This window comes from Heteronotia binoei, chromosome 3, assembly GCF_032191835.1.
Source record: "Heteronotia binoei isolate CCM8104 ecotype False Entrance Well chromosome 3, APGP_CSIRO_Hbin_v1, whole genome shotgun sequence".
Taxonomy (NCBI): domain Eukaryota; kingdom Metazoa; phylum Chordata; class Lepidosauria; order Squamata; family Gekkonidae; genus Heteronotia; species Heteronotia binoei.
Window position 1 is genome coordinate 172,092,063 of NC_083225.1, and position 24,410 is coordinate 172,116,472.

Here is a 24,410-nt window from a genome sequence, read left to right on the forward strand (position 1 = left end):
GCGAAAGTCCTGAGTTTTTTTCATTGATATGACTAAACTGGGGGGGGGGGGAGTGTCTATTCCACATCATATTAGTGAAGCACACTTTTTGTTTGGACAAGAGTTAAAAAGGATCAATGAAACATTCACAAATATAATCACACAGCAAGAAAGAGCTAATTCTTTCTCTTGCGACAAAGTGATACGTTCCAGGAAAAGCTCTCTTATCTGACTCTGTTGTATAACATTTCAGATTCAAGGCCCAACTATTCACATGTTAAGACGATGGTCACTTTCATTTTCCTTACATGTGCATTAAGAAGAGAGTGTGAAAAAATATCATTTAGGAAGCAGTGCTCCATGCCCTAAAATAGCCATTTCCCCTCTTCTCGAAAGCACGGACAAGCACAACATTTGAAGGGCCTTTTTTCAGAGGCCAAGATGTTAACTAATTTATTCTAACATCTCAGTGCACTGGGGTTACTTAGAAATAAACTAAGCAAAGGCACAGACTAAACACAGGCAGTGAAATGACCTGACGAATCTCTAAAGCCTCAAAGCACCATTACTGGCAATGATTAAAGCTTAAGCATCAACCTGCACATTAATGAAAAAAGGATAATGCTCTTGAGAACTATTCAGTGGCAAGGCAAGCGCAGTCACAGCCTTATCTCGAGCCTGTCAAGTGGTCTTTTTGAGCCTTTTATTTATTTGTTTATTGGGCTAGCCTGCCGTTAAAGCAAACAGTGAAAACAGATAGCTCTGGATTCTCAAAAGAATAATATTCATCCAGGGTGAGCAAGCATCGTTCCAAAGTGTTCAGGTTGACAGGGTGCAAGTTTTGTGAAATTTTGACGTGTCAAAATCAGATTGAAGAGACAGATCCTGATCCCCAATCGGATGGAACGGCAGCATAAAAATGTTTTAAATGAAATAAAATAAACAACACACACAAAAAAACACCCAACACAGATCAATCCACTAATATCATGATAACATCCTGCAGAGGGATGTCTAAATTGAGGGAAGAAAACGCCCCCAGGTCAACCTTTTCTTTCGGAGAAGTTGACATATTCAGGATCACAATGGGCATTGTACCTAGAAAGTTTTAATTGCATAGCTACTGTGAAATTATACTGAAATGGAAGTCATGGAAGTTGCCTATGAAGTGACCATCTGCAAGCAACACATGTCGCGATTCCTACAGCTAAAGAATCTACAGCTCTGGAATCTACAGCTCCAGAGGAATCATCTGGAAGTTGCCCCGGCATACCTGTTTTGATCGCACTGCATCATGGGTTTTGTAGAACTGAAGATATGTAAATCTTTCTCAGGCACACATTCTTCAGAGTAACTCACGCTGAATGTTGACTATTTACGTAGCTAGATTACAAGTATATGATCAGGCGCGAAAGGATTAAAAGTTGTCTGGAAGAAGATATTGTGGGAAAACACAGTGGGTAGCAATGCTCCCTTTTAAGCTGTGGAGTCTTGTGAGCTACTGGGGTTAAAGTTGTGAGCTACTGCATAAACAAGTTTGCTCTGGGGTCAAGCCCGCCTAAAATCTACTAGGGATAGGGCCTTCTCTGTTATGGCCCCTACATGGTGGAATCAGCTGCCGGAGGAGGTGAGGGCCCTGCGGGACCTTGTTCAGTTTCGCAGGGCCTGTAAGACAACTTTCTTCCGGTTAGCCTACACTTAACTGATATGAGAAACTAAATGTAGCTTGGCCAGATTCCTGTTATACATATTGTTGCAATGTTTAATGTTTTTAAGGTTTTAAATGTTTTAAATGCTTATATATTTAAATACTTGTTTAATTTAGTGTTTGACTATCTGTTGTGAGCCGCCCTGAGCCACTTTTGTGGGAAGGGCGGGATATAAATAAATAAATAAATAAATATTTAAAAAATCATAAATGTGTGAGCCAGAGTCTAAAAAATTGTAAGCTCGCTCACACTAATTCAGCTTAGAGGGAACATTGGTGGGTAGTACCCTGGAAATAGTCCATGGGCAGAAATGGATCTTTCTCTCCATTCCTGTATTCCAGTAGTCCCTATGGTCTGTGAAAAGGCACTTCCACAGGAAAGGGTCTTGCAAATCAAATGCTGTGCATTTGAATGAAGCGGGGTGAGGAGAATCAGTTGAGGTTGCTTCCCATCCTCCTTCCATCAGTGGAATGTCTGAGGGATTTGACCCAATGTTTGTTGTTGCAACACTTGAAATTAATGATATTTCAGTTCCAGATGGAAAGTGCAGAGGATTTGTTAAAACCACAACAGATTTAACGTACGCCTGCCAAAGAATCTTCAGTGTTAGAAGCTACAAGAACACAATCTAAGCCAAACTCCACTTTTTTTTTTTTAAAAAAGCATCAAGTAAGGACAACTCAATAAAGTCAAAATTGGCAATGGAATAGGGTTGCCAATCCCCAGGTGGGGGCAGGGGATCCCCCAGTTTGGAGACCCTCCCCCCGCTTCAGGGTCATCAGAAAGCAGGGGGAGGGGAGGGAAATGTCTGCTGGGTACTCATTATCCCCTATGGAGACTTATTCCCATAGAAAATAATGGAGAATTTATCCACGGCTATCTGGGGCTCTGGGGACCCCAGATAGCCGAGGTAGAGGCACCAAAATTTCAGTATAGTATCCAGTGGCTCTCCCCAAAATACTCCCTAAGTTTCAAAAAGATTGGACCAGGGGGTCCAATTCTATGAGCCCCCAAAGAAGGTGCTCCTATCCTTCATTATTTCCTATGAAAGTAAGGCATTTAAAAGATGTGCGTTCCTTTGAAATGTGATGGCGAAAACTCCCTTTGGAGTTCAATTATGCTTGTCACACCCTGGCTCCACCTCCAAAGTCTCCTGGCTCCACCCCCAAAGTCCCCAGATATTTCTTGAATTGGACTTGGCAACCCTACAATGGAATGACAAATAATACAGCTGTAGCCAGAGCATTTTAGTAGCAGGAACTCCTTTACATATTAGGCCACCCCCCCCCCCCGATGTAGTCAATCCTCCAAGAACTTACAGGGCCTACTTTAAGTTCCAGGAGGATTGGCTACATCAGGGGTGTGTGGCCTAATATGCAAAGGAGTTCCTACTACAAAGAAAGCCCTGGTAGCTGTTTGGTCTAACAATTGTACGGCAGTGACCGCAGGTGTAAGCTGGAAGCTACCATCCCAAATCTCACCTCTGTCATGACCTCATGAGCTGTTCTCTCAGTGAAAACTTACTTGGCTCAGTGCTGCTTTTGAACTATAAAAGCTGCACAGCACTGCTACTATTAGGAATAGCAGGAGTACAGAATGGGAGTGTGCTGCAGACATCAAAGCAACAGTGACCTCTGGTGCTTCTCTCAAAGGGAAACTTGCTATAATCCAACACACAGTTTCTTTCTCACATACTTTGTTACCACCTTCGCCTCTTCTCAGCCCTTTGTAACCTCCAGGTATATCCCACATATATTCCTGCTGACATGAGGACAGGGGTGAAAACTGATCCCTAAGGATAGAACTATACTGTGTCCCCTTGCAATATTGCTCAAATATTTGGACTGGCTCTCTGATCCCTGCAATGTCTATATGAGCCTCCTTCAATTAAATGCATGTTTATGTAGCTAAAATCCAATGTTTCAATGGGAACACCCAGGGCTTTTTTTGTAGCAGGAACTCCTTTGCATATTAAGCCACATATCCCTGATGTAGCCAATCCTCCTGGAGCTTACAGTAAGCCCTGTACTAAGAGCCCTGTAAGCTTTTGGAGGATTGGCTATATCAGGGGTGTGCAGCCTAATATGCAAAGGAGTTCCTGCTTCAAAAAAAGCCCTGGGAACACCTTTTTTTTCCTCCAACCCAAACAGCATTTACCTTGCTGTGGGAAGTAGGGAAAGTCATCTTGATGTTCAGATGGATAAGAAGGTGACATTGTTGGGTACCCAGAGGACTACATTTCCCAGAGTACATTTCCCACCTTCCCCCCTTTTGACGGTCTGACCAGCTGCCCTTTTGCCTGGGAAGCTGGTGTCTCTATCCTGAAGTCATGGCTGCAGCACACCAATAGCATCATCCTAAGCAGAGTAACACCCCTCTCAACCCATCAGGGGGTGGAACCAACCATCCCTCGAAGAACCTTAATCCAGCCTAAGGAAACTTTGTCCATTTTAAGTGGCTATTCCTCCAATTTAAGGCTCCACAGGATGGAGGAAGGGCCACTTGTTGGAGAAAGGCTCCTTAACAGACTTAGTAGAGTGTCATTCATCTCAGGACTGCTCTTTAAGTACTGCTGAGGGGACAGGGGGAGAACAAAATAATGGAATGACTGTCATTTGTTATTATTCCAGTGTGTTTTCAGTTCCCACATGTTTGAAAGTAGGTGGAACTTTGGGGTATTTTTCACTCATTTGGGAATGAACGCACAACACTACAGCAGATATGATGGAAGATCTCACCAATTTTGGAGGCGAGGGTCATATTTAAGGGCCCATTAAAGCCCCTTGAGGCACTTCCCTATGGCTTTTGCCTCTTGCCATTGATAGACGTTCGGGACTAGGCAAGCAGGGCTGAGTGTAAAAATCCTTTCCCACCCAATCTTCTCCCTCCCTGCCAGCTGGGCATCAATCAGATGTGAAGAGCCAAGCCTGCTTTCATAGATTGCCTCACCAGCATGGGATGAAGCTATTCTGGCATCATATTAAGGATCCCTAAAATATCTCCTGGATTGGAAATAGGAATAAAATCTTGATCTTTTTTTTGAAGGATTAAGAAGGAAGACATAACAAATAATACACACAGGGTGATTACAGACTGGCAATTTGGGCCGACTCAGAGATGCCTCTGAAATCGATCCAAAAAATCCTTCTACACACAAACATCTGCCCCCTGGTAGCAAATTTTTGAGCCGCACACCAGTTCCTCCTTGGCATCTGGAAGTGGCAGGGTGCAAGCGAGGTGCCTTGAAACCACCAAGCCACCCCAAGTCACATCTGGCTCCCCCCCCCCCCAAAAACTGTTCAATGTGCATGAGCGCATGTGTGCACATATGTGTGTATATGTGCACACATGCGCATTACTACTGAAAATGTATGGGGAACCTGAGTGACAGGAATGGTGCATAACAGCTGTCTGAACACGCCGATGTCAGTCCATGGACGGGACAGGGACAGCACGTGGAGGAGCACGTGAGGGCTTCAGGACAGCTCTTTTAGAGCCGTCCTGATTTGGGACGCCTCCCATCCACTCCAAAATGTCCGTCTGTTATCAGCCATAGTTTCCTCCAGGTAGGCTTTTTATTTATTAAAACTTTACCCTCCTAGGGAGGTATTAAAAATGAAAATACCACAGTTTTTCCTATAGACGTGGGTGATGCATATTCACTACTGGCTTCTGGGGCTAGAATTTCAAAACCTCTTGTCATTTGCCTGTTCAGCAAGAGAAATTAAAATGGAAGGTTAGGGGAGGGACGGTGGCTCAGTGGTAGAGCATCTGCTTGGTAAGCAGAAGGTCCCAGGTTCAATCCCTGGCATCTCCAACGAAAAAGGGTCCAGGCAAATAGGTGTGAAAAACCTCAGCTTGAGACCCTGGAGAGCCACTGCCAGTCTGAGCAGACAATACTGACTTTGATGGACTGAGGGTCTGATTCAGTATAAGGCAGCTCCATATGTTCATATGTTCAAGATTCTCAGAATGACCAGGTGAGAGCACTGTTCCAATATTTCCCTCCTAAATTGGGGACCTGGTCACATTCAGTCTTTCCAGCCCTTGGAAATCTAAATCAACCTTCTGCTCCACATATTGTTTAATGGGCAGACTAGTCCCATATGCATGAGTGTGGTTCCATGGGAGAAAAAACAACAACAAATGAACCAGGCTGTAATACAGGGAGGAGAATGCAGTTTCCTGAAAATATCAGCCTTCTTTTATTTATTTTTTCCTCAAAGAAAGTTTCTAGTCTTTATAGCTGCAGAATTGATTCGGGTGGGTAGCCATGTTGGTCTGAAGCAATGAACAGAACAAAGCTTTAGTCCAGTGGCACCGTGTTGGTCTTAAAAGGTGCCACTGGGCTCAAGCTGCAGAACTGTAATTTAAGAGGGGTGTAATTCCTTCAGATACTGGAGAAGCCCAAATAGTGGCTAGTTGCTTTTTAAAATATGATTATGGTTGGGACTCCAGTCCCCTCCACACTCCAGCTCCTTGCTTTTCTCTGTGCCTAGCAGAATTCATCATCAGTATTAGTTAGGTAATAAGCATTTCTGAATAAACAGAAAAAAGAAAATGAAGCGAACATTGGCTGTGTTTAATTTATACATGTTTCAGAATCAGATTAGCTAATTAGTACCGATTTTTTATTTATTTTTGTAGTGAAGAGCACAAACAGCTTGTCAGGTAGAGTGACGAAGTCTGAACGCAGGGCAGGATATAGACATGAGCTTAGCTTTAAGAATGTGCTTAAACCCATGTAATTTACTCATATCTAGAATAATTTAAAAAAACTGACGGGCATAAAAAGTTGTAGTATTTCAAGTTTAGGGAGGTTAACCTAATAACTTAGATTTCCCAGGGCTTTTGGAGGAGAGGGGGAGAAGAAAGTATCTAATACGTTATACTTGGAATTACTGTTCAGTGTTGCATGAACTTCCGTCTATCCATTTTTACCCACCCTTCATCCAAGAAGCTCAGGTTAGAGCACCTAGGCACTTCTCCCTCCCCTCAGAACAACCCTGCAAGGTAAGTTAGGCAGAAAGGTAGAGAGTGACTAGCCTAGAGGTGACCAAACTTGCATAAGAGCCACACAGAATAAACATCAGATGTTTGAGAGCCACAAGGTGAGGGAGGGAGGGAGGGAAAGAAAGCAACTTTTAAGTTTAAATGTATTCTCTAAGCTGCCAGCTGGCTTCACTTGGAGAAGTGATTTAAAGACACAAATACTTTCTCTAAGCTGGCCGATGGGGTGGTGGGGGCTTCAAGAGATACTCAGTATGTGTGAAAGAGCCATATCCTGAGCCACAGTTTGGCCACCCCTGAACTAGCCCAAGGCCCCACTGTATATCTCATGGCTGGCTAGGGATATGAAGCCATTTCACCAAGTTGAGGCCCTCGCCTGACAATCTAAGCAATAATACACCGCACTAGTTCTTTAAATACTTGACTCGTTTCCAAGAGATTTTAGCACTGACAACCTTCACTTCATGATACTAAAGTCCGGTTACCTAAGAAACTGCAGGAAATGCCGCTCAGACTTACGTTCTGTAAATTGAACTGCAGCTGCTGCTTGTACGGCGCGAACTCCTGGGCCAGCTCGTACCCCTCATGGTAAAAAGTAAATAATCCCTGTAGAAAGGCCAAAAGCTGAAAAGGGAGGGAAAAAAAGAGAACATGACAACAAAGCATGCATTCAAAATTCTTATTCCAAGTATTACGTAACACAGAACACAAACAGAGACATCTTGGAGCAATGGAAGGAGGGGGAAAAAACTTGCCTGGGCCCTTTTTAGTTGGAGATGCTGGGGATTGAACCTGGGACCTTCTGCTTACCAAGCAGATGCTCTACCACTGAGCCACCATCCCTCCCCTAAGAAGACTGTTCTGAAGACTGCCAATGAAGGAGAGCTCACCACCTTCCTAGGCAGCTGGCTTCACCTTTGAACTACTCTGACTAAAAAATCCCCTCCCCCCTAATATCCAGCTGGTACCTTTTTGCTTGCAATCTGAGCTCATTGCTTTGCGTCCAGTCCACAGCTGCCAAGTGGAACAGCTCCTTGCCCTCCTCTAAATGACAGCCTTTCAAATATTTAAAGAGAGCAATCATGTCCCCCCTCAATCTCCTCTGTTCCAGACTGAACATTCCCAAGACCCTCAGCCTCTCCTCATAGAGTTCTTCCTCCAGGCCCTTGACCATTCTCGTACAGAAGTCCATGAACACATAAAAAACTGCACCAGGGCTTTTGGTCCAAAAAGATCAGTACTGTCTAATTCAGACTAGCAGCAGAGTCTTAGGCTGATGTCTTTCACATCACTTATTACCTGATAGGGTTCCCATCCTCCTGCTGGGGTGGGGTTTCCCCAATTTCAGGGCCTCCAAAACGGTGGCACAGGATTGGCCAGCAGGGGAGCCCCACCCCTGAAGAACTCTGTCAGTAGCGACATTCTAGCATTTTGGCAAAAAGCTCTATGGACAGCCCCCCTCCCCCGCTGGCAGACAGGTAAGACCTAGCAACCCTATTATTTGATCCCTTCTAACTAGAAATCTTGGGGACTGAACCTAGGGCATTCTGAATACCAACCAGGTACTCAACCACAGAGCTAAGGCCCTTCGCCATCCTACTTCTTCTCAACATGCCCCAGACAGAGTCTGGAGGAAGAAAGGGGAAGAAGCAAGCATGTTAGATCTGGACTTCCTGAAGCATCTGAGATCGGCAGAAGACACTTGAGTAGCAGAGGGAACTTTCTCGCTGCCCTGTATAATCCAGATTCTCAATTTATATTTCTGAATGTTTGCTGGCACTTATTTTAATGTCAGAGATCGCTATGATAGAAAGGAAAAGATTCCTGGCAAAGCCACTTTCCCCACTCAGTGGACAGTGGAGAAAAACAAACAAAACAGACATCTGTGCACAGATAAAAATACACTGGCCTCACATAGATAGCAAAAGACACCTGGTGCTTTCTCCATTTCGATATGGAGCAAATTGCTGATGGTTTATCATTAGATGAGTGAGGCTGATTTATCACTGGTTTTGCACACTTGCTCAGTACAGCTTCCCACATGGCCAATTAATTAATCATTTCCAGAACGTAATTGGTTTGTACATCTGACTCACAAACAATGATGATTTGTTCTGTGCTTGCCAAACAAGGATTCCAAACCGCAGTTTAATTCATGGTTTTGGAGGTCAGAAAACAAGCCATAATTTGTGGTCTGGGTGAACTGTAGCTTGGTGTGAATGTGGAAGTGGTTGATTAACAGATTGCACATGAGCAAAGGAGGAAAAGGGGAGCTGGTTATTGCTACAATTGAAACAAGCTGCTGCGTCCCTTGTATCAGATTTTGCTCTTGGGGGTGTTGAATTTTTATTCTTCTAGTTGCTCAATTTTTTTTTTTAACCAACCAAAGTAAGCCCCTGAGACCACTGGACTCTGGTGGCTGGGGCCAGAGACATGGAAGAAGGCAATGGGTATCGCTTATGTTCATCATTGCTTCCTGGACCTATGCAGCAACAAACCGAGTCCAGGGTGTGATCCTGGCAGCACCCTGGGACTCTGCACCCACCGTGCCTGGCTAAGCATAACCCTAATCTATTTCCGCCTTTGATTTTGTTACCAACGATTTCACAGGTAGGTGTTAAGGTTTTGTTTTTTCCTCCCGGCACTTGGAATCTGTAACATCGCCTCAAACTAAGCTGGACACTTGCTCACCAAATTAAACCACTTCATGTAGACTCAAACTATTCACCAGTGTTTTGTTTTGTTTTTTGGACAGAGATGCAAATTGGAAAGTCTCAAGCTCGCATTTTGGCTTGGCCCTGAGCTTAAAAGGCAACATTTGGTAACCCCTTCTTTCACAGCTTTAACACTTCAACAAGGGGACTGATAATACCAACCTATATAAAAGACCAATTATTATTAACGTAATGTTCACCTTGACGTTTTTAAAAAAATCAAATCTGGCTTAGGCAAATGGAGTTCTGTGTATAGATTTGTACTGTGGCAATTATTCAAAAATCCAGAAGGGCCAGATGTTTTATTTATTCCCAGCTTCAACAATCTTTATTTAATAAATTGTACTGATCCAGGAAATCCTTTGGCCCTAAGTAGTAAGTGTTCATTTTCATTCTGACAGAAGATCCAAAAATATTTTTAGCAGGGCGGTTTTTTTTGTAGCAGGAACTCCTTTGAATATTAAGCCACACACCCCTGATGTAGCCAATCATTAGTATAGGGCCTACTGTAAACTCTAGGAGGATTGGCTACATCACAGTTGTGCGGTCTAATATGCAAAGGAGTTCCTGCTACAAAAAAGCCCTGATTTTTAGTGGTTTTAAACTTTTTGCTGCCTATTTTCTTTCTATTCTTCATGCACCCCACTTTACTATTGGTATGAAACACCCCCCAACCCTTTGTGTAATTAGACTTCAGATTACTATTTCTCAAAAGAAAGCAAATTAATGCAGACAAACTACATTGAAAACCTATGAAATGAGAATTTTAGCGTGCAGTTTGGAATCTCCTTTTTTAAAACCCAGTACCAAAGGAAAACTATCACTAGATGGCAGCAACATCAAGTTTATAAATATTTCGGTACTGGAATTAGGATTTAAAAAAAAAAACCCTCAGGGATTTTAAGAGTAAGAAAGGTTTCTAACATCAAACCCTGAGGTACAGTTTTCATAGATAACAGGCTGCTGTCTATAATACGCTCATCCCACACTGAGTACTACCCAAATTTCCAGCCACAATTTACAGAGCAGAATCAAATTCCATGTTGAGAGTTCGCCAAGAGACTTGTCAGATATAATTTCATTGTATGGGGAAAAGTTGTAAAAAGGGAGTAAAAATTCATCCACAAAACATTCAACACCAGGACCTTGGAGGCTCTCAGGCAAGATATTCCAAGGGCCATTCTAGACAGGCCAGACAATGGCAGCTGCCATGTTTGTTTGTGACTGTGCACCATTCACATTATGAAATGGGAAGGGCAAGAGCTAAATTCTCATCAGACAACAAGGTATGCAAGTGAGGTGAATTAAAGTCCCCTCCCCTTCTTTTCAATAGTATCTCATCTTCTCACAGCCTGACTCATGTCCCTCATTGGGTCCACTTTGTCTGAAAGAGGTAAAGGTGTTTTGTTTTTGTTTGCCATCAAGTCACAGCTGACTTATGGGGACCCCTCAATGTTTTCAAGGCAAGAGATGTTCAGCAGTATCTTGCCATTGTCTGCCTTTGGGTGGTGACCTTGGGTTTCCCTGGAGGTCTCCCATTCAAAGACTAACCAGAGCTGATCCATCTTAGCTTCCAAGACCAGGCTGGCCTGGGTTATCCAGGGCAGGGCAGGCAGAGTGTGCAAACTGGAAAATCTCCCATGCTGCTTCTGGCCTTTCTGCAAAGCAAGACTGGCAACACTGATGGGACAAGGAAGCCCTTTTGCTGTTTATGTTCCCTGGCAAACAGTCAGTTTTGTCCTCCAATGGATTCCTCAAGCAACAACAGAGAGGGAGGGAGAGAAAAGGGTCCAGTGCTATATTATTCTCAGTAACAACTATGAGCCGAATTAGATGTTAGGTGCAGACATGCATAACATTATCCTGACAGACCTATTCATTCATTCATTTAAAATGTCTATATCCCTGCCTTTCCTCAGGCTTGAGATTCCCCCCCCCCAAAAAAAAAAACAGGAAATGATTGATTTCTGGACCAACACAGTAAGAGAAGCAGCAGGAGCTTGTATACTTTCTCTGCCACTTCAAATTGACCCCATCCCCTAAGAAGATTTGTTCCCCAAGGAATTCCAAATATATGGATATATGGTTGAGGGGATGAACATGCATGCGGAATTCTACAAGGAGAAAAGATAGCATATGCAGATGTGCAAGATACAAAACATTAAATAGGTTAAGAAAATGGTGGGCACTGGAAAATTTCAGAAACGCTAACCCTGTGGACTTTTTTTTTGCTTTTAGGAAGCAGCTGTTCCTGTTAAAAAAGGGCCAGGATAATATCGCATGCATCTGTAGGTGACTTCAAGGCTGAGTCAGAGAAGGCCTCCACTGGTGACTGGGTTTTTATTGCAGTCTTTAATCTGCGATCAAATTAACAAATGGTGTCTTTTCATAGGTTAATTAATGTCATTCACTTCTTGCAGCATTTCTAGTAATGTTGTTAAATTTAATGTTTTTATATTGTTAAATTTAAAGGTTTTATCTATTATTGTATGTTTTTATGAAATGTTGTTAGCCGCCCTGAGCCTGCCGAGGTGGGGAGGGCGGGATACAAATAATAATAATAATAAAAATATATATACATGCAGTTGCACTGAACACATGAAACAGCCTTCTACTAAATTCGCCAGGCATGGCCTAACAACCAGTGGAAGATAGGGGGCAACCATCAGCAACAGTGTCATATCACTTCCAGGGGAGATGGAAGTGATGTCACACCATGGAGTTTTCAGCAATTCCTAGAAAGGACTGACATCACTCTTGGTTTTTGCCTCAGAAGTGACATCATGTCAATGGCACAGCTGCCATTTTTAAAAAAAGAAAATGTGGCAGGAAACAGAAGCTGGGGGATCCTCCACCCCTTGTGGGGACCCTGTAACCCTGCTTTCTATGGAATCAGACTTAGTCTATCAAGGGCAATATTGTCACATCATCTACTAGCTGATCTTTTTAACTAGCAATACCAGGGATTGAACTTGAGACCTTAGGCATGCAGAGCAGATACTCTACCACTGAGCCATTGCCCATCCCTATATGCTAAAAAACTGTTGTGTGGATAAACTGGGGGGCCACATATGCTACCCTGAGCCCACTGGTGGGATAAAAATGTAATAAATAAAATGACCGCCGCTTCGTTTTCTGAAAGAGCCCCTGTGCTTTTAAATTATGCATGGCAGGCAGAGATTCAAGGGATGCAGTTGGTCAGTGCCACAGAAAGCTGCATCTGTTGAATATCTCCCCTGGCAGCTGTTAATGCTGCAGGAAAGAGCATAAGAACATTATCTGAGCAAAGCCTTCCTACTGTCAGCTCTGCATACTGTAAAAGGCTGCCCTGTTTGATTAATGTAGGTCAGTCTTCTCCCCTCCCCTCTAATTTTCCAAATTGCTAAGAAAATTAATTTAAGACTGGATATCTAAGTATACTTTGTGCTCTCCGTAAATAACAAACACCAAGCCAGGAAGACCGTAACTTCTTGGCTGATGGATTGAAGGCCAGAGGTCAAATTCCTACCCTATCCAAAATGGAAGTGGGATCTTCTTCCTGTGAGAATGAGATGACCAAACAATCTCAGGGTCAGGAGCACTGCATAAAAATAAATAAAGACTCTTCCAGGCCTCAGAAACCGCCTTGTTTCTTTCTGGAATCCTTGCAGGCCAGCTGCTAACACACCCATGTCTGTGTTAAATTAGTAGAAGCTTTGGTTTACTGAACCAGTTGATTTAGGTATTTGGAGCAAGACAAACGCATGATTCTGGGTACATCTGAAAATGGTTAGCACACATTAGGGGACTGGGTGAGAAATGTGGGAGCAAAACACTCAATCTCCTTATTCTCCAGCCACAATCTGGGTTTATTCGCCCAGGCAAATCTGCCACTTGCAGGGGGATGACACAAACATAAGGGACAGTGCCTAATTTCACTGTTCTCAGTTTGTTCCTGGATTTACAGGATGGCTCTTGGCTCAAGCAACAGAGCCCCTGATTTATATGCAGAAGGTCCTAGGTTCAGGGGTGGAATTTTAGCAGGAGCTCATTTGCATATTAGGTCACATATCCCTGATGTAGCCAGTCCTCCAAGAGCTTACAAAAAAAAAAAGCCTTGTAAGCTCTTGTAGGATTGGCTACATCAGGAGTGTGTGGCCTAATATGCAAAGGCGCTTTTGCTTAAACTATCAGCCCTAACATTAATAATGGTTAATGTATATTTACCCCCTTGTCTAAACAGACGAGACCTTTCAGCACAATGGAACAGTTTTAGCATGTGTATTGAGAACCTGGAGCAGGAGTACCCCTCTGCCGAATTTATAATTATGGGTGATTTTAACGCTAGAATAGGTAAAGATAATTACGCATTATGTAAATCCTTAGGTCTTGACCTGCACGACTCCCTCCCCGAATTCCTGATTTTTTCAAGTTACTCTAAAGACCCCCATGTTAATGCAGTGGGAGCATTCCTGCCAAATTTTTGTATCCCCTCTAATAGATCTATATTAAATGGGTCTATGCAACATGACTAGCTGGGGGAGTACACATTTAGTTCCAGATTAGGCGGTAGTGTTGTCGATTATGTTATTGTTTCTCCCAATCTGAGAAAATTTATTGTGGCCTTTTTAGTAGGTGAGAGCTTGGACAGTGACCATTTTCCATTGATTACGTTACTAAAACTTGAGGCTGTTAGCCATTCATCTCTGGGTCCTGTCGATATGCCTGCCCCTCCAAGAGTCAGATGGAGAGAGACAGTTCGAGAAAGCATTAACCCTGTTGCTCCAAACAAATAAATTAAATGGAATTAAATCAGCAACTGGCCGAAGCTGCAGGCCTTTCTGAGGCCCTTCAAATTTATAACAATATAACTTTTGCTATAATTAACTTTTATAAACAGCAATCGACCGCTAAATCCAGTCCCCTTGTTCGGAAGACAGACCCATGGTATGATAAGGAATGCCAAAAACTGAAACGCCAACTGCGTGCAGTATATCGCTTATCGTAACAGCCACACTGCTAATATACCCCTGAGTTACTTCAAACTGAAAAAATAAGCTTACCGATACAGTGGCTCATAAGAAAAGACAATTATCTATTAAGAACTGGGATTTACTTATCAGTGCCTCTACTGCCTCTAGCACTAAGTTTTTCTGGTCATTAGTTACTGGTGGTTCTGATGTGAAGAGCCACTGTTCTAGACATTCCATTCCTGCCGAGGTCTGGATAGACCATTTCCATCATTTATTTTTTGACCCTCTGACCATTGTATCTGATCAGCAAGAACAAATCCCCCCTGATCTACCTGAATGGCCCCGTTAGTCCTAATGAGATTAATAATCTAATCAAACATTTGAAGGCAGGGAAGGCCCCAGGCCCGGATGGACTCCCACCAGAATTATTCACAAACAATTCTGACTGGTGGGCTTCCCCTTTGGCGACTTTCTTCACAGTGATCGATGAAACAGGGACCATGCCTGAATCATGGACAAATTCCATAGCTGTCCCAATTTATAAGAAGGGTGACCCACAAGCACCAGAGAACTATCGCCCAATTAGTCTGCTTGACATAGCAGGCAAATTATATGTGAGACATCTCTTGAGAAAACTCACTTCTTGGATGAAAGAGCAAAATCTCCCAAGTACGGAACAGATTGGATTTTGTCCCGGCAAATCTACAATGGACCACTGTATAATTCTTAACCATCTGATAGAGAAATACAGTGGTAGAGGGGGAAGAAGGCTGTTTGCTGCCTTCCTTGATTTAAAAGGGGCATTTGACTCTATTCTTCTTCTCTATTTGACTCTATCTTCTCTGGAACAAATTGGACATCATGGGTCTGAATAAACGCCTACTTTTCCTTATTCGTAAAATGTATTGCCTTAATAGCTTTCAAGTGTGATATAATGACCTAGGTGTGTTAACTTCAAAGATCATTTCCAATCGGGGAGTCAAACAGGGCTATATTCTAGCCCATTTGTTTAATTTATTCCTGAATTATCTGACCCCCTCTCTAAATGCTATTGATGGTCCCCTAAACTTAGGCCATCTGTTATCCCTTTATTGCTCTACGCCGACGATGCAGTTGTACTGTCACGTTCGCAGAAGGGCCTCAGGCGCCTGTTACTCACTTTTACTTCATACTGCGAGACAAATTTCCTGTCCATAAACTACGTAAAATCCAAAATTTTAGTATTTTCAAAGTCCTGGAAACCACAAAGCTGGTGCCTCAAGGGAAATAATATTGAACAGGTGCAATCTTTCAAATACTTGGGTGTCTTTTTCCAATATAATCATAACTGGACAGTACAACGCAAGCAAGTAGTCATCTCAGCAAGGTGTAGTTCGTCTGCAGTGGTTAGCTTTGTTTACAAGAACGGCAACCAATTTGTCCCAGCTGCTATTCGTGTTTTTAATGCTAAAACAATTTCTCAGTTGTTATGCGGGATCCCCATTTGGATTTGCGCTCTCAATTTCCAACTTGAGCAAATTCAGGCAGAATTTTTACGCCGTATTTTAGGAGTCCCCAACTGTGTCAGCTATGCTGCAATGTGCCTAGAGACTGGAACCCATTTGATGGAGAGCAGGGCATGGCTACTAACTATAAAGTTTTGGCTTCACCTACACTTTAGGGTAGACCCTGCTAGTTATATCCATATGATGCTAGCCGATTCCTTCATTTCCATTTGGTATAGTCAGATCCAGAAGAAAATACATTCCATAGGTGTACCCCTCCACAACCTCTGTATGCTAATTGAAAAGCAGGCATTCAGAATCCTGAAACAGAGGATCTTAGATATTGAGAAACAGTCCCTTTGTTCTTCTGGACATAAAACTTGTACCCCTTTAGCATTTGGTATCTTCCCAGATCATGGGCTGCCTGCTGCTTACCTTTCCCAGATTACTTCACCCCACTTACGCCGCTGTTTTATGTTAGCAAGACTCAATGTTCTATCCTCAGCGGTATTGTCTGGGAGGTTTGCCAACATCCCTTACCAGGATAGAGTTTGTTCATGTAATGGAAGGGACCTTGAAACGGTCGCCCATGTTTTACTTCATTGTGATTTTTATGGGGAAGTGCAGGACTGTATAATCAAACCTATATTGTCTAATTTTTGTGATTACCTGAAGCGAAGTTAGTTTTTTTTCTACTACTGTGAACTGTAGCACCTTAACTTAATTTAATTTATAATAGCTATTTTATCTATTTTAACTAATCTATGTAACCTAATTGTATCTTAATCTGTTTTGTCTTGATTGTATTTTATTCAAATCATGGTTGTCCCATGTCTGTGAGCCGCCCTGAGCCTGCCTTTGGCGGGGGAGGGCGGGATATAAAAATAAATTTACTTTACTTACTTTACTTTACTTTACTATCTGACCAATGTTCCCATATCACAAGCCTGGTTGCAAAGTACCTTTTGGCTGCCATAACAATCAGGGAGCAAAAGACTAGCTCCCCTTCTTGATGTCTGACTGGTTTTTATAGCTGGAACTCCATGTAAATTTGCTATGCTGCACTTTTTATTTCTATGCCAATAAAGGTATTTGGAATTTGGAATTCCTGCTAGAATTCCACCCCTGCCTAGGCTCATTCCCACTTAAATGCATCAGGCAGTAGGGGATGAAAAAGACAGAAACCCTGGACAGCTACTGCAAGTCTGAGTAGTCAATACTAACCTTGGCAAAGAACCAATGGGTGAATTCAGTGTACGGCCACTTTATGCGTTCTTGCATTCTGGGAATTTTTTCCTTGGAACTGAATTCCTGAGCGTGTGAGGGTCTGATTCTGACTGTAGCCATAAGGCTGTCAACTTTGGGTTGGGAAATACCTGGAGATTTGGAGTTGGAGCCTGCGGAAGGAGGGGTTTGGGGACAGGTATAATGCCACAGAGTCCACTCTCCGAAGTAGCCATTTTCTCTAGGAGAAATGATCTCCATAGTTGGAAGGTCAGTTGTGACTCCACATCTCCAGGCCCTGTCTGGAGTTTGGCAACACCATGTGAAGGCAAGCAGGGAAAGGGGCCTTAAGCCTACTTCCCCAAATCATTTTTCCAACCTGAAATGGACCCAGGCAGCTGCTTTGCAGCCCTACAAATTTCCCCAGTGCATCAAAACTGATGCATTGGGACTGTTTCAGAATGCAAAAACTGCATCAGAAAATGGTGTGGACCAGGGCTTTAAAAAAAAAAAAAAAGCAGGAAAGTACAGGAATGCAGTTCCAGCGGGGTTGGTGTCAGGGGGTGTGGCCTTATATGCAAATGAGTTCCTGATGAGCTTTTTTACACAGAAAAGTCCTGTATGAAACAAAAGTAACATCAGGGGTGTATGGCCTCATATGCAAATGAGTTCCTGCTGGGGCTTTTCTATAAAAAAGCCCTGAAACAATGGTGACATCAGGGGTGTGTGGCCTAATATGCAAATGAGTTCCTGCTGGGCTTCCTCCCCCCCCCCCCCAGCATGGACACTTAACTCCCCCATCGTGTCCCACATGCTGTACTCTCAATCTGAATCAGATCATTTCAGGCTTGCAAATTAATTCTAGAGGGCAGAACTCCCAGGATCTAAGGGACAGGGAGTTTGCCATGTAGTTAGCCCCACCCCCGATAAAAGACCACTTATACAATCGGCTCCACCGTGGTATTTACAGTAGCATCATCCGCTCATGTAGCTGAGAGTAACCGAGAAGCTTCCTAATCTCCAGCTGTTCTTGTAAAGAAAAATAAAACTTCATTAGCAAAGGAATTTTATCTGTAGCCATTGACCACATGGTAACGCTCCGTGGGATGAGAGCTGCCCCCATGGTGAAATCTTAAGCAGGAGAGAGGCTGACTGCTGGAGCTTAAAGCAAGTCCCAGATTCAATTCTCTAACCTCCTCCTACTTGTGTTTGATTTTTTTTAACATATGATATTTTTTAACATTTGTATTTTAAAAATTCCAGGTTATACAGAACTTTGTTGGATGAAGTAGTATCAAGTAGCTTAATTCCACACATAACAAAATTCTACTGTGCATAAAGAACTATGGTATATATAACTTTGTAGAACATCTTATTTAGCATTTAAGCTAACATCCAGTTTGCCAATCAACCAACCAACCAACCAACCAATCAATCAATAAATATATAAATACATATCTTATTAAGGATAAATTAACTGATAATTGGGCTAGAATTTTTGACTCATAAGCTAAGAATAATGCTTTGCTCCATCCCAGGCCAAACGAAAGGGAATACTTAAATAAAAAGAGAAAGATGGGATAGCATAAGTTAGAAAGAATTATAGATCCAAGTAGGCAGCCGTGTTGGTCTGAAGTAGTAGAACAAAATAGGAGTCGATTGCACCTTTAAGACCAACTAAGTTTTATTCAGAACGTAAGCTTTCGTGTGCATGCACACTTCTTCAGACGAGGAATGAGGTACAGTAAGCAGAGCCACATATAGCTGGTGGGGTTTGGAATGCCAAGTGGTACAAAGTTAAAATTCAACAGCAGAATAGTAAAATTAACAAATTCAGAAAACCTTGGATCTGGGTTGCATTAGCGTGGGAAACCATAAAGCAGTAACATGTCAGAATGTGAGAATGCCTGTTAATTATTCTATTGCTAATAAACCTGGGTCAAAATGAGGGCATTTCTTTCCCAGAAGTTTTTCCTGTCCAACTAATTTACCTTTTAACATGTAACATAAATATATACATCACTCTAGTTTGCCATTAGGAAAAAAATACATTAAAATATAGTGGAAGAAGGGTTTAGTATATGTAATGAGATGAACAGCCAATATCCCTTGTTTGAGTATGACAATACAAAAGCATTATTCTGATACACTATCCTAAAAGAGAAATACATTGGAATACTGTGGATATATCGCCATACTTTGTGAAAGTGAGTTTAGCATATGTAATGAGATAAAAAAACAAAACATCTCTGTTGTATAGTAAGAGAAACTGAAGGTAAGTTGTGTTCATAGGTAAGATGTTTTTAGATTCAGTATATTCCAGAAACGGAAACCATTTTTCTTCAAAAGATGTGACCTTTCTAACCTCCTCCTCAACGGAACCTCAGTGAGAAAGGCCAAGAAACAGACCAGCCAGAGGCCTTGGAAAGTGGGTGAGAGCATCAAGGGTTGGGGAAGACACACTAAAATCCAGACTTTTATCAGGTAACTTCATCCCTTCAGTCCTTACGGAATGAATGGTAGACAGTTTCCGACTGATTTCGCACTCAGCTTACCTCATGGTCATGTTCCTCTTCTCTGCGCAGTGTCCGTCAGATTTCCCACTATCTGCACCAGAGTTACAGGAAGCGTTACGGCTTTTGCGCAGCAAACAGAAACTGGCTTTTAGCGGTTTCCATTCGCTGCGCAAAAGCCACGACGCTTTCTGTAACTCCGGCACCGATAGTGGGAAATCCGACGGACGCTGCGCAGAGAAGAGGAACATGACCGCGGAGTAAGCTGAGTGCAAAATCGGTCTCCTTCTTTCCAAACCCTTCCTAATTATCCATACCAAATATCCCCTCATTAGTGTATTTGTTGCTAATATCACGCACATTTGTCAGAGGAGAGCCATTCCTCCTAGTGGATAGGACACATGTGCTTGAATTCTGTTTTGGTACCTGGCTTCCTATCTCAGGATCAGAACTGGTTAAGGTTGCTTCATTTTTCCAGGAAATATTAGCTTTGTGGCAGCAGCTGATACAAAAACAGGAACTGGATTGTTTTATGTCATACGCACAAACGTTCCCTTTGAGGATTCCAAAGAAAATCTGAACCATTTCCGACTGATTTTGCACTCAGCTTACCCCATGGTCATGTTCCTCTTCTCTGCGCAGCGTCCGTCAGATTTCCCACTATCTGCACCAGAGTTACAGGAAGCGTTACAACTTTTGCGCAGCAAACATTCCAGGCTGGACCAGGAAACCTGTTTTTCGTGAGCGCTTAAATGAGCAGAGATGATTCTGGAAACCAGGGCTTCGTGGCTTGCGATATTCAATTTCCTGCTTTAATTAACCAACGTGCTCCTCTGTAAATGCACTCATTGTCGATTGGAGGCAGTGGGGAGGGGAGGGAAATTTGCAGCTATACCTCACATGTTTGTTTCTTACAAAAAGACCAACGAATCGTTTTATGGAATCCAGAAATGTCCTTGAGGACATTTAGTGGTACTGATGCAAGTTACAAAGAGGAGAACAGCACAGAGATTAGGCCCAAGTGGCTCTATTTTCTGGAAAAAGGTGTGAATTATCCACAAGTTTCTTCTTGCACAGAGCACTGTGCTTTTGCCAAGAATATGCAAGCAGGTAGATGTTCAGGTGATAGCAGAATTTCCTCATGGAAATGTGATGCGGAGTCGAACTAGGGCAGGAGTGGACAAGCTTATGAGCCTTGTGTTGGCAAAGATCATAGCTCAAAGCTTACGGCAGGCGAAGGCCTAGCCTGTAACGCAGGACTGTGAGTACTTAATGATTTCTGTGATTACACTGCAAAGAGCTAGCAAGGAGCAAAAGAAAACTGCAGCCCACTCTCACCCATGGATAGTCTGAAGTAAACACTGCTGGTTTCAACAGCACCGATTTTCATGTAAGTACAGCAGTGCAGCACCAAGACGTCACGTTGAAGGCATGTTTTGTTCAGGCCTGCCTTAATAGATTTGTAATGTCTGAAGCCTCCCCGTTCAGGCTCTCTCTCACTACTTTAATAAAAGCTCAGATTGATAGAAACTTGAAGACTTGGTTAGGAACGCTGAGCCAATTTTTACATTATGAAATACTCCTCATGTGCTGCTGCAGACAACACTGTTAAGCGCCAGTCGTTAAAGTGTCATGCAGATAGATGGCAAGACGTCTGCAATTTCATTCCAGGCTGGACCAGAAAACCTGTTTTTCGTGAGCGCTTAAATGAGCAGAGATGATTCTGGAAACCAGGGCTTCGTGGCTTGTGATATTCAATTTCCTGCTTTAATTAACCAACGTGCTCCTCTGTAAATGCACTCATTGTCGATTGGAGGCAGTGGTTTTCAAACTGTGTTTCACAGGAACTGTGGGGTTTCTCGAATTCCAGAGGGGTAGTCATGCTGGTTTGGTTGAAGCAAAAACAAAAAAAGGAATATTGTGGTACTAACAGATTTATTGCAGCAGAGCTATAAAGCCAAATACTGGGCCCTGCAACAAGCCAAGATGCCAATGACGTTCCCATCTGCAGGCAACACTCTTATGAAGCCTAAAACCATCAGCCATACAACCAGGAAACCATTCGCTTATTGATCTTCCAGCACGATGCATTTCATCAACCGCCAACAAAATTCTTCTGCTCTCTACGTAAGGACAAGCTGGTCTAGTTTTCTTAGAAAAAAAAAATTCACTTTTGAGAAACCAGCGGGGAAATCTGTAGATGACCTGGAAGTTACCATTGTTCAACCAAAGGATAGAGAAGGGGGGATATCTCTCAGTAGCAGCTTTTCACAATTCAGATATCAAACCAGACAATGGTTAGGGAAGTTGAACTAAGATTTGGCATGATGTCCAAACTGGCCTATTTCACTCAAACAGCAAATAGATAGATAGATAGATAGATAGATAGATAGATAGATAGATAGATAGATAGATAGATAGATAGATAGATAGATAGATAGATCTGTATCTGGTGCTGTTGACCATTTCTGCACATGCAGGAGATTTTAAGAGTGATTTTCACCAATTCCCCCTTTCCATGCTATTCTCAGAGAAGTCCCCAGTACCCAAAGAGCAGCATTTCAGAGGGCATTCTGACCAGCAGGAGAAGTGGGGGTGGGGGGAGGAGAGAGGCAGAAGAGCTGTGATCCAATGATGGAGAGATTTCCATCAGTGGAGATTTCATGAGCCCCTGCACCACAGAAAGTGCCATGTGGAAAAGACAGAAAAGCAAAGCAGAGCTAAATTACAAGGAGACCAATGATAAAAGGATGGAGTTCAGTGGTACCTTTATGACAAAGAAAGTTTAACTCTGGGAGGGAGGGAGGGAGGAAGGAAGGAGCGGTAGAAAGAAAGCAACTTTAAATGCATTCTCCAAGGCACTGGCTGACTTGGATTGAAGTGATTTAAAAAGACAAATGCCTTCTCCAAGCTGGCCAACGGGGTGCTTGGGGCTTCAAGAGCCACACAGTATGTGTGAAAGAGCCACATGTGGCTCCCGAGCCACAGTTTGGCCATGCCTGAGCAAATCAGACCTACACCACTGTTTAGCTCTAAAAATTTAAACATGAAGAGCCCTATGGACATAGAGAGTAGACATCAGTGTTCCCTCTGAACTGAATTAGTGTGAGCTACCACACAATTTTTTAGCCTCCAGCCCACACATTTTTGTCTTAGCTCAGGAAAATGGCCCCAGAGCAAACTAATTTATGCACTAGCTCACAACTTGAATGCCAGCAGCTGAAGAAGTAGAATTTTTGCTCACAAGACTCCACAGCTTAGAGGGAGTATTGGTAAATATCACTACTCTTTTAGTGTGACAGATTAGGAGAAAGATATGGAGGAAGGCCTCCTCAGATCTGGGAAGATCATGTGAGTTAATCTTCGTTAATCACAAAAACCAGCATGTCCCGATGGAACTGATATAGAGGGTTCCTGTTCATAAGACCCTACAGACTAAAATCACCAAAATCAGGAAAAAGGTCTTTAACATAGAACTTTAAGACGCATTCAAATGGATCACACATCAAGGCTTTAATGGCCAAATTAATGGCCGATTTCTCCAAGTTGGAAATCGGTGTACTGTGGAAAAGATGGAAGAGGAGAAGGTTCGTATAAAAAATCTTTTAATCAGTGGATGTGAGCAGATTGAGTGGCCATCACACTCTAAGTAGGGTGGTGGCTAGAAATGTCAATCCTCTCTTTAAAGTATTGGGGCGAAGGCCCTTGTCAGAGTGCTCTGTAAAAAAGACAATATGTCCTTCAGAGTTGGGTTCAAATTCTCCATGCAATTATCAGCTCACCAGTGCTGGAGGCCTGCCACGAAAATATTGTGAGCAACACACATACTGAATAGGGGATATACCTCTGAGTAGCAGTGTATGTGAACAAGATCTTGGGGTATGGGTGGACTGTAAATTAAATATGAGCAGCCAGTGTGATGCAGCAACAAAAAAGGCTAAGGCAATCTTGTATCAACAGAAGAAGAAGAGATTGGATTTCTACCCCGGCCTTCACTTGGAGTCTCAGAGTGGCTTACTATCTCCTTTCCTTTCCTCTCCCCACAACAGACACTCTGTGAGGTAAATGCTCTGGAGAGAACAGCTCTGAGAGAACTTGTGATTGACTCACACCAGAAGCTGCATGTGGAAGAGTGGGGAGTCAAACCTGGTTCTCCCAGATTAGAGTCTGTGCACTATACTAAACTGGCTTTCAGGAGGTAGGAGGTCAAATGAAGGAGGGCAAAAGATATCTTTCTCTGCATCTTGCACAGCCAAAGGAATGACACACAGTCTAAAAAGGCACTAAACCGCTGAAGCTTAGATAGATTACTGGTCTCCAGGGCTCTAATCAGGGCTGAGTTGCTCTCATGGACTGCAGCCTCCTTAAGTGACCCTTCCCCCTTCTATTGCGCAGTCTGATCTGGGCTCCATATCGGCTACAGCAGCATTCACAATGGGATATGTAGGAGTTAGTCTGCTGAATCTGGGCAGGCATGACACTTCTTAGCCTAAGCCTTCTGAAACCTGGAGTGAATTGGCTCATCCTATTAATTTCACAGTACCTGGCCTTAAGGAAAGGCAAGACAGAGTGCACCAGTAGAGCTGGCCATAACCTCCTAGACCCTCTCCAAGTCCTGATGTGGAAAGCTGACCATAGGAGTAGTAGAAAGTTTCAGGAACTTCAGAGCAGGAGCAAAAGATGAAGGACAGCCTCAGTGGCAAAAGACTTTCTGAACTTGGGAGGAGGGAAAAGACCCTCATCACTGATCTGACCTTCTCCCTTTGCCAGCAGATCTGGGTTACTATTGGAGAGAACAAGAGAATTATCCAAATTTGGTGAATGC

At 42.9% G+C, this 24,410-nt stretch overlaps 1 protein-coding gene across 2 annotated transcripts in view; it reads right to left on the reverse strand.

The window, feature by feature from the left end:
* ARHGAP42 (Rho GTPase activating protein 42) overlaps positions 1-24,410 on the reverse strand; it is a 248,868-nt gene that overhangs the window by 44,796 nt on the left and 179,662 nt on the right. For both annotated transcript variants that reach the window (XM_060234906.1, XM_060234907.1), the window contains exon 7: positions 7,218-7,322. In XM_060234906.1, coding sequence (XP_060090889.1) covers positions 7,218-7,322 — 105 coding nt within the window. The remainder of the gene's footprint in view (positions 1-7,217; positions 7,323-24,410) is intronic.